The sequence below is a fragment of the Lepidochelys kempii genome, chromosome 4 (assembly GCF_965140265.1).
Source record: "Lepidochelys kempii isolate rLepKem1 chromosome 4, rLepKem1.hap2, whole genome shotgun sequence".
In the NCBI taxonomy this organism is placed as follows: Eukaryota; Metazoa; Chordata; order Testudines; family Cheloniidae; genus Lepidochelys; species Lepidochelys kempii.
Window position 1 is genome coordinate 44,324,489 of NC_133259.1, and position 10,625 is coordinate 44,335,113.

At 45.7% G+C, this 10,625-nt stretch overlaps 1 protein-coding gene across 1 annotated transcript in view; it reads left to right on the top strand.

The window, feature by feature from the left end:
* LOC140910382 (UPF0462 protein C4orf33 homolog) overlaps nt 1-8,920 on the top strand; it is a 112,935-nt gene extending 104,015 nt beyond the window's left edge. Inside the window, exons 7-8 of the mRNA XM_073341120.1 lie at nt 7,054-7,128; nt 8,754-8,920. Of these exons, the coding sequence (XP_073197221.1) occupies nt 7,054-7,128; nt 8,754-8,778 (100 nt within the window). The 3' untranslated portion in view covers nt 8,779-8,920. The remainder of the gene's footprint in view (nt 1-7,053; nt 7,129-8,753) is intronic.
* The last annotated feature ends 1,705 nt before the right edge of the window (nt 8,921-10,625 follow it).

Sequence of the window (10,625 nt, forward strand, 5' to 3'; positions counted from 1 at the left end):
GAAGCTGGGAGCCACGGGGCTGAACCCTGATCCCTGGTGCCGCCACCCCATCCTCAGGATGAAGCCCGGATCCCTGGCATTCCCCCCCCGCCCTCCCCCCCGATGAAGCTGGGAGCTGCGGGGTTGAACACCTGAGCCCTGGCGACCCACATGGGGCTGAAGCCATGATCCCCAGCACTCCCGTGGGGGTGAAGCCCCAATCCCTGGCACCCTCTCCCCCCACTGGACTGAAGCCCCGATCGCTGGTGTTCTCTCTCCCTCCCCCCTGCTGAAGCCAGGAGTGGCAGAGCTGGATCCTGGATCCCTGGTGCTCCCCATGGGGTAGAAGCCCCCTGAGCCTATGGGCAGAGTTGGGGGGTGCCAAGGATTTTGCCTCCCCCCAAACTGCAGTGCAAGTGCAGGGCAGTCCAGGGGACAGCTCTACCCCTCAGCCCCCACCCATTCCTCCTTCTCTTCCATGCCCCCTGGTCAGTTCAGAGATGGGAAGCTGGAGCCGGGCAGTGTGGGGCAGCTGCTCCTCTGGCTGGTGCCATGGAGCAGGTGGCCATGGTGTTGCCTCCTCTCCTGCTGCTGCAGGGGGTTGAAGCCATGCCTCAGCTCCCAGCCCCGTTTTCTCTTACAGCCGGTAAGAGCTGCAGGGGTGGGGAACATGGGTCCATGGCTGGCAGAGCCCTCAGGGAACAGGGACCGCCGGGGAGCCCTCCTGGCACACAGCCTCTAGCTACCCCCTCCCTGCAGGGCTGGATTAACCCTTCGTGGGCCCAGTTCCAAACATATTTGTGGGCCCCTATGGAGGCAATTGAGCATGGTGCAGGGAGGTCAGTCTCCAGAGCGAGGGGCCAGCCAGGGACAATGGGGCATGGCATGGCAGGGACGGCCCTGCTCTGCCCCACCCAGCCCAGTGCAGGGCACTGGCCATAAACTGACAGTTGCCAGACACACAGTGGCCTGCCTGGCCCTGTACTGCCAACATGCTCCTTCCACTTGCGGGTGGGCCCATGCCATGCCCCCCGCACCTGCTATGCCCAGCGCCCCCGACCCCCTGCACAAATGCACAGCACCCTGCAAAACACTACCCTTTCCCCGCGCCCCTCCACCCCCAGTCCCACCTGCCACAACTGCCCAGCACCCCACACAGAACCCCCACTCCCTAGTGCCCTAACACACAATCTTCCCCACCTCCTCATAGTTCAGCACCCCCCAGCCCTCTCCCCCAGAGACCCACTGCTCCCAGCTGCACTCACTGACCGTGGTGGGGGGTGACTGTGTCTGCTGGGCTGAGCCAGCAGCACAGCCAGGGCTGGTCCCAGAGCGGGGAATTGCTCCAGCCTCTTGGGAGTGGTGCAATCAGCTAGGCCAGGGCCTGCCCTGGCCAGGCTCCCTCAGGACTCACTTTCCTGGAGGGGCCCAGCCAAGTCCCCCCCCCCCCCCCTCCACTGCTCTCCAAAACTGGCCAGGCTTCTGCACCAGTCCCAGGTGGCTCAGCTCCAGGGAGACAGGCGCAGCCCCGCAGGTGGTGGGAAGCAGAGATTGCCCGGTACCAGAGGTGCACTGGGGTCCAGCCAGGGGGCAGAAAGGAGCTGGAGGGTTGGGCCAGGGGGTGGAGAGGAGCCCTTGGCTGGCCGAGAGGAGCCCTTGGCTGGCCAAGAGGAGCAAGGAGTGAGGGTGTGGGGGGGAGGTCTCGGGGCGCAGTGCAAGCAGAGCTGGTCATGGTCCCTTCTGAGCATAGGCCTGGCTCCATGGTGCCACTTCTGCCATTATAAACCTGGGACTGCCTCCCTGCATGCTGAGCTAGCCACCTGCGTGCACACAGACCCTAGCTACTCCCTCCCTGCACCATGAGCCACCCCCCTGCCCGAACATAGCTGCTAGCAACCTCTTCCCTGCACCCTGAGCTACCTGCCTTCACACAGCCCCTAGCTACCTCTCTTTCTACACTCTGAGCTACCCCCGCCCTGCACCCTGAGCTGTTTTCAAACTTTTTGAGCTGAGCCCCCCACCTTTGAGTTATAATTTTTGGCTGTGCCTCCCCCCACAACCAAAACAGTCTGGGTGGCCTGCTGAGATGAATCAGGGGTCGGAGGGGGCACTCTCTTCCACAGAGCCGCCATATGGAACTGGCTTGAGCCCCGCTGGCCTCTGCCCCCAAAATAGAAGTCATACTATGCCTATGCCCGAGGCCCTACCCTGGCCCGCACCCCCGAGACCCCCTCTTCCCCTACTGGGCCCTGGAGTTTTTATAGCTTTTTTGGTGGGAAGGGGGAGGAGTGCTGCATTGTTCTGACTGATTGCCATTGAACATGCTTGAATTCGAGCAGTTTTACCAGGTGTCCTGTATTCAGCATAGGGAAATATGGTCACCCTACACAGAGGTCTATAAAATCATGAATGGTGTTAAGAAAATGAATAAGGAAGTGTTATTTACTCCGTCACATACTACGAGAACCAGCGGTCACCCAATTAAATTAATAGGCGGCAGGTTTAAAACAAAAGTAAGTACTTTTTCACACAATACGCAGTCAACTTGTGGAACTCGTCAGGGGATGTTGCGAAGGCTAAAAATATAATGGGGTTTAAAAAAGAATTAGATAAGTTCATGGAGGATAGATCCATCAATGGCTATTAGCCAAGATGGTCAGAGATGCAACCTCAGGCTCTGGATGTCCCTAGCTTCTGCCTGCTAGAAGCTGGGAGTGGACAACAGGGGATGGATCACTTGATGATTGCTTCTTCTGTTCATTCCCTCTGAAGCACTTGGCATCGGCCACTGTCAAAAGACAGGGTACTGACCTAGATGGACCATTGGTCTGATCCAATGTGGCCATTCTTATGTAAGAAGGGTGTTCAGTCCTCTCAGTTTGCAGGTATCTAGATATCTGCACAGTTCTCAGAATGTGTGCCAGTAACAGGAGTATCCATGGGGAGGAGAAATGCCCCTGCACAGCATCCTGGGCTGCTTCTTTCCCAGTAGTTGCATGGCTGGGGTGAGAGGTAGAGGATGAACTGCCTAGGGGGAGTTGCTGTTGTATTTTCAATTGGAAATGTGTCCAGTCACCAGGAGAACATGCAGAATGGCTGTTCCCTGCTTCCATTGCCTCTCACCCTCCAGATCTAGAGGGCTTCTACTGTACTGAAGTGCTTCGGTAGTATTAAGTTGAAAGGAGGGAGAATGAAGTGGAATGGCTGCTCTTACCCTTCATGTTTTGCCTGTAAATGATCACAATTGGTTAATATCCATATTGTGTGGAGGAGGGTAACATGTAGCTCAGTAGTTGGAAAGAGGATGGATTTTTTTAAACCAACGATATGAGGAAAGCACTTTTTTACCATTGAAGCATTCTGATTATTTTGCAGTGATTTTATTTTTGAAATAGAAAATGCATCTAGTACGCACATAATTCAACCTTGAAAAGTTATTTTCTGTAGTTTTACTGGAATTCATTTCAAAGACCTATATACAAGTTCTACATTTTTACCTTCAGCTTTTTTCCTGCACTGCATTTGAAAAATCTTCTGCAGAATACCAATAACTGACAACCTGGAACAGATAGTTACAAACAAATAGCTTCACTATCTATCGGCCTGATCCTGCAGCTCCTTCATGTTTGGAGCTTCCAATGGAAGTTACTGGGGTTTGCGCATACGGCGGGTGTGCGGAATCAGGACCTATGTACTTTTAGGGTGTGGTCTAACACATATGGAATTGAGTAAAAAATGCACCATTCTAGTAATTTCAGAATTAAGGAGGTTCTTTTCACTGACTTGGTTCTTTGAAACCCATCCTCAAAAATGAATATTTGGCTTTTCCCCTGCATTTTCTTTCCCCCTCACTTCTATACCTTTCACTCATAGCATAAGGAATGAATAGCATGGCTGTCAAAGAAAATGTTTTAGCATTCTGAAGTTACAGGATGCTGAAGAAATGACTTAAATGTGCAATTAACACCTACTGTATTTAGAACAAACAAGAAGCTAGTCTGTACTTCTAGCAGCGCATACCGTTAGATCAGATAACACTTACTAAGTAAATACACCTATTATGGTATCTACACTCTGATCCAGACCCCACATAGATTTCAAGCTAGTCCATTTCATTGTACTATTCTGAAAACTCCTGGTACCACAGCCAATGCCACTACAACGTATTCTCTACCCCCTTTGCATGTTTTTCAAACACCTGGTCATTGGCAAAGTGGTGGGCAATAGAGAACAGAATCACAAGAATACTTTGTTCCTCTGTCTGCTCATGACTTGGAAGATGTGCTGTTTTGGGATTCAGCTGTGTACTTCAATATTAAAGAAGCTTATGGTGTAATGAAAGGAATTACTCTTGTTAACATGAAGTGGTATTAAAAGAAATCTTTGGTAGTGATTAGTTGCTTCCCATAAAAGAAACCTGAACAGCATTCCTATGTATCTGATATTTGCCTCCACAGGGGCCTAGTGTGCAGCTGCCAACAAATTGTCTTTAAAACGTCTTGGATTCTCCTCATGAAATACACCTTTTAGGAGCTCAATGTATTTATCCTGATTTGCAGATCCTTAAGGATAGATTGTTGCTTGGGAACAATTCCCTTCCTGTGCAAGGGAATGAAAGGGATTCATTAGAATCCCCTTACATCCCTTGGGCCTGGGCACAGAGGATAAGATAGTGCCGCCTGCCTCCTTTCTTCTTCCTTAGAACAGGTCAGTGGGCAGGGGCAGACAAGGGGCAGGGCATTGATTTGTTACAGGCCAGAAACATTCTTAAACTCTATATTTCCACAAATGTATTTTTAATAGTTGATCTTTTTTAATATCAGCTGTTCATCAATTTTTAACTCAGCCTCATTCCCAAAAGTTTGGTAGTGAGGATGCAATACCATGTATGCAGGAATCTTTTGACCCACCATGGAAATGCACCCACCTCTATGGTGAATTTGTGCATAGCCAGGGTGTATGACAGTTTAGGAAAAGAAGGAAAGAATACCCGGACTATTCTGTCTTCCATTTCTATACTACCTTATAGCAATTGTATCGCTGTGAGATATGGCATGATTCTTTGGCAATTTATATATGAAAAATGATGTCCTTCAGCTTGTCTAATAGTAAAAGCATTCAACTACCCCCATTTCAGGGTAGTGGAAATATAATAGAACATTGATGTTTACAGGCATCCTTCTATGATGAGGTGTACAAACCCCACATTGGGCAACAAGGGGTTAAGGGATTATTTTGTGCTCAGCAAGCCTCACCCCACCACACTTGGAGCAAATGTTCCATCTGTTGGAGGAATTAAAAGGCCAGGGAATTAGCATATTTGGGTGGCAGAGTTGTAGGTGAGCAGACCAGCATCCCACAGCTCTAGCAGCACAAAGCAGAGGGAAGGCTCTAACACAGCTGCCCAAAGGCAGGGAAGGGATGACCCACCCCAGAAAGGTTGATAACCTTTGGACGTTGATAGCCCCCTCTTACTTATTTTAGTTTGGATTTCCCTACCAGGGGAAGACTTGAACTAAGCTGACCCCGGCAGAGGGTATGAGAGGAAGAGGCCCAGGGAGGATAGCCTTAAGCAGCCTTCGCTGCCAGACTACTTGTAGTCCAAAGGGTCCTGGGTTGGAGCCTGGTGGAGTGGGAGGGTCCGGGATCCCCTCCCCACAACCCCCTTGGTAGTCAAGGATTGTGGCTGTGACCATTAGGCCCTGCTCTCCAACCAGACCCCAAGTGAGGACCATTACACCTTCCTATGTAAAATAACTCGAGTAGTTGTCATTTAACATAAACTCTGGTTCTTAATTATAGGTTTTCATTGAACTTTGCATTATTTTTCTGGAGTAAATTGACATGCAGTTTACTTCCTTAACACCAAATAAAGGAGCTACATCTCTGAGAGCTTGCATGAGCTGACGTTATACATCATAAAACCAAGGGATCAAATTCTGCTCTTACAGGGGAGTGGCTCTACTTGAGTGGACTTGCATGTATACAAGTAAGAGCAGAATTTGGCCTTTAAGAAATAAACTTATTACATCTTCTTGTCAATGCAGGATTATTCCCTCTTGTGTAATCCTGAATGTATCATCCCAGTTTTAAATGAATTAAGCAATAGGGGTTCTACCAATTCCGTGGTAGATTATTTCTCATCTAATAAACTCCACTGTTAAAAAATATTCAATGATATTCATCATAATTTGCCTTTGGTCAATTTAATCCAATTACTCTTAGATATACTACCTTGTTGCACCTTAATCAATGTCTCTCCCCTGTTGATATTTACATTCTTCAAATCCAGTTATCATATGGTTATTTTAGTCTTTGCTCAGAAGTAATTCCCTCCAACCTCTTAATTTGTATTGCTCTTTTTTCAATTCCCTCAAAATTTCAGTATATCTCTGCTATCCAGGTGCCCAGAACTGCACAGAGTTTTCTATGGGCACATGCTTTAGTGACATGTAAAGAGAGGCTATTGCCGCCCTCATCTGTGATGTGATGCCAGAGTAATTTTGGGATGCATCCACAGAATGAGATTTATTTTAGTTTTCTGCTGCCATATCATGCAACAAAAGTAAGCATAAGGCCTGATTTAGTGTATGTGGGAACAAGATACAAATTGAATCTCCAGATTAAAAAAAATGGATGAAATTTTCAAAAGTGCCAAGTCACTTAGCTGTAACCTCATTCCTAAGCCTCATTGAAAGTCAATGTCTCTTAGGCACCTAAGGTGCTCTTGAAAATTTTACCCTATTGCTATAAAATAACAAAGCTTTCCTAAATCAGAGCCTAATGTAGTACAAAGTGACAATGCCATGATTACAGATGGGCAAAACCAGGGATGATTTTAGTTTTGCTCTCTCTTTCTCTTAGCTAGTGGGCCAGATTCACCCTATTCCTCTCCTGCTTCACCCCCCTCACACTTAAGAAATTATAATGATAATGAATAAAAATGATATTTGGAATAGTAAACCTCTCATCCAAACTTTACCTTGCCTTTCAGCAGCTGACTTGGACTGTGTTTGGCACAGCTGGAATATTGAATCCATTTAGTGACCCCACTTTTCATGGCTGTTTTTTTAGATTTGCTCTTGTTTACAAGCCTAGCAGCTACACTTGGAACCATAATGAAGAGCAATCTTACTTGGCAAAAAGGCAGTGAGTACATCTACCTGGGGATAAAACTGGCACTGCTGGGCTGGGTCAGCTGACTTGGGCTGCTGGGCTACAAATTGCTGGGTGGTTGTTCAGGCTCAGGATGGAGCCAGAGCTCTGGGACCTTCCATCCTAACAGCAATTTTTCAGGCCCACAGCCCAAGTTTTCGTAGATATACACACCCTCACTAGCCCAAGTCAGCTGATCTGGGCCAGCCATGGGCTTTTTATTCCCATAAAACCAATCTAAAATTCACCCCCTCGCAAGAGACTTGTTAAAAAGGCTTCCAAGAAAACTGCTGAGTAGCGGGGTGGGGCGACACGGGGAGGGAATATTGGACACAGGAAAAAAGGATTTGCCATACACAGTCAGATTATAGACTAGGTTAATCTAATGGGAAACTCAGTATCATAGGAAATCTTAGTGGTCTTGCTCGCTCTCATTGAAGTCAATCTTCAACTCCCATTTACTTCAGTGGGAGTTGGATTAAGTCTATAATGCATTTAGCCAACTGGGCACTACAGTTTTTTGGGAAATTTCATCCTGACCCCACTCTGTGATCATCTTATGCCCTTGTGTGTGGGTGCGTGGGGGGTTTGACATACCGTTATCAGTGTCTTGTCTTGCCTAACTGCAAACGTTGATAGTAGTCAAAGATAATTCAGTTCTTTAAAAAATGTGTCATCCTTTGGTATTGAATTTCACAGGTTATACTGGTGAAAGTTAATTCCTAAATTTCCCCATTTTAGTTCTGATGTATTAACTTGGTTAAGTTTACGTGGGCATGGATGGTTTTTCCCAGCATAACTTTACACATTTTAGTGATAATTCCTAATACGTATAATTAATGGCAAATTACTATATGTAGATCAGCTCGCAGAATAGAATTAAAGGTTATTCTTCAGTGTAAAGTGTTTAGTCAATGGCAATTATCTGTAATGCTTTCTTTGCAACTAAATTACAGCAAGCCCTTGACACTTGTATGTTAACATTATTACAGAAGACTAGAGGCATAATTCTGCAGTGTGATTTTAAATATTATTTCCAGTAGCAATGAGCCAAACAGTTCTTGAAAAAACCTTGAGCATCTGCAGACAAGTTTTGTGTGTGTGTGTCTTTCCTGTAAATGGAAGGCTTTTTTTTTTAAATTCCCTTGGATATTGTAGTAGGAAATGTGAATGCATAAAGGGCAGTGTCAGTTCCTTTCCCTATATAATACACACACACAGAGAGTACACTACAACAATATTCCAAAACACACTAACTAGTGTAATGTTCAGTGTTTTAGAGATCTTTAATGAGGGTCTTTAATCAGATGGGATTTCTCCCCATGGTGTAATAATTGTGGAAGTATGAAGGTTTAGGGAGAGATGAGACAAGGACGCAGGATTAATCATAGAATATCAGGATTGGAAGGGACCTCAGGCACTCATCCAGTCCAACTCCCTGCTCAAAGGAGGACCAAGCCCCAATTTTTGCCCCAGATCCCTGAATGGCCCCCTCAAGGAGTGAACTCACAGCCCTGAGTTTAGAAGGCCAATGCTCAAACCACTGAGCTACCCCTCCCCCCAGACATGGACATTGATCAGGTTCAGCTAAGGTTCATGGTTCTTGTTCATTTTTTAAGGACGAAATCACAGGTACAGATTTGAGTCCAGATTTGAAGATGCCAACAGTGGGCTGCGTCCAGGCTGGGAAGAGAGAGGGAAACAATGGAAACAATGAAGGAAAGAATGATTATCTGCACTATACCATTTATTGCTGGATATTCCCAGATATGTTAAGTGAATAAAGTTGTTGCCTAATTAAACCACATCTATAGAATCTTTTAGTTCTTCCTGCATGGCTGGGACAAATGCAATGCCTGTAAAATCATTATGTCACTCCACACCATCACATATTCTGTATATGATGCTGAAAATGTACTTTTAGAAGTACTATAAAGCCAGGTGCCTCAGTACCATAAGTCCAACAGTACAGCACTTTGGGGAAGAAGGAGTTAACTTTACAAGTTACCTAAAATACAGTAGCTTCTCTGTACGTTTTAATGTTTCAGTTTTAAGGTCTCTTTCGATCTTTCTTACTGAGAATCTCAAGACTTATGCTATTGGAAAGGGGGAGATTTCTGGCTTTTTGGTGACCTAAATTTCTTTTTTTTTTCTAGCCATACTGAGTCTCAACATATTCACCCTTAAACAAGCCATGGGTCCAGAACTGAATATTATCATCCAGTCAGTGCCATTTTGGGATGTAATTACATATGGGGGGCGGGGGAAGAGGACATTTTTTCCTGGATATTTTTCTTTGCATACATCTCAACAGATTTAGTGGTGTTAGTTGTAGTCTCAGGGGAGATGGATCAGGCACAGAGTGCAGGTGAGGTAGTCAGAGGTACCTGAGAAATGTAATTGAACACATGGTTCTGTAACTTTCCCCAGGCTCTTACAACCACATACAAAGGGCATGTGTATCTTTATTGTTTTTTGGATGAAAGGCATTATATAAATGGAACATGGCAACCTGGGACAAATTAATGGAAAAAGTTCTCAGTTTGTACCAGCATAACATGTTCTAATTTCTCTCATCACAAACAAACCAATGGAAATAATGGATTTTTTTGACCTTTTCCACAAATTCTTAAGATTACTCAACAGGTCTGGATTAACCAATGTGCACTCAGTGCCCTTGCACAGGGTGCTCATTGTTTTGTTGAGGAGGCCCCCAGTCGTGGGATGGGGGTGGGAAAACACACACAACCTCCCCCCTGCCAACCCTGGACCAGGAAGGGGGTGGGATAATGCATAGGGAGGTCCTCGCTTGCACACTGTGTGAGATCCAATGGGCTGGAGGAGGGAGCTGGGACAGGAACTGGTGAAGGCTAAGCTTGCTCTCCAGTTTCCCACTTCAGGGACAGAAACTGTCCCTGCCCCCTACAGGGCAGGGAAGGTGTTTGGGGGCAATTCCATAGAGCATGGGGCCCCACAATTCTTTAATCTGGTCCTTATACTCATGCAAAGAGTAGCAAATCAAAGTTCATTAGCTCTACTACTCCTAAATTTTAGTAAGAAAATGCTTGCATGAGAGGAGCATACCTCAAAATCTCTGAGCCCAACACACACAAGTCTGGGATTATGTGAAAACAAAATCTGAATTTTGCAAATGACCCTTATCTTTAGGGTTGAAAGGATTAGATTTTTAATCTAGTAAATGTTGCTTTCACTGTACACATATCAATCGACAGAAAAATATTTCCATTGATAAGCCAAATTTACTGATCGGTAAAGTGAGAAAAATGCTACTTGAGAATTTATAAATTTGATTAAAGGATATTTACTTTGTATATTTTGACATACAATGTTGACAATTTGTGTTTTTTTAATGGTTTAGAAATCTTTAACTTATTGAATCTCAATGACCACTGCCATTAAATAATTATTGCCTGACACCCCACCCTTCATTGTCTGACCCAATCATAAATTCCCACAATTACAGAAAATTT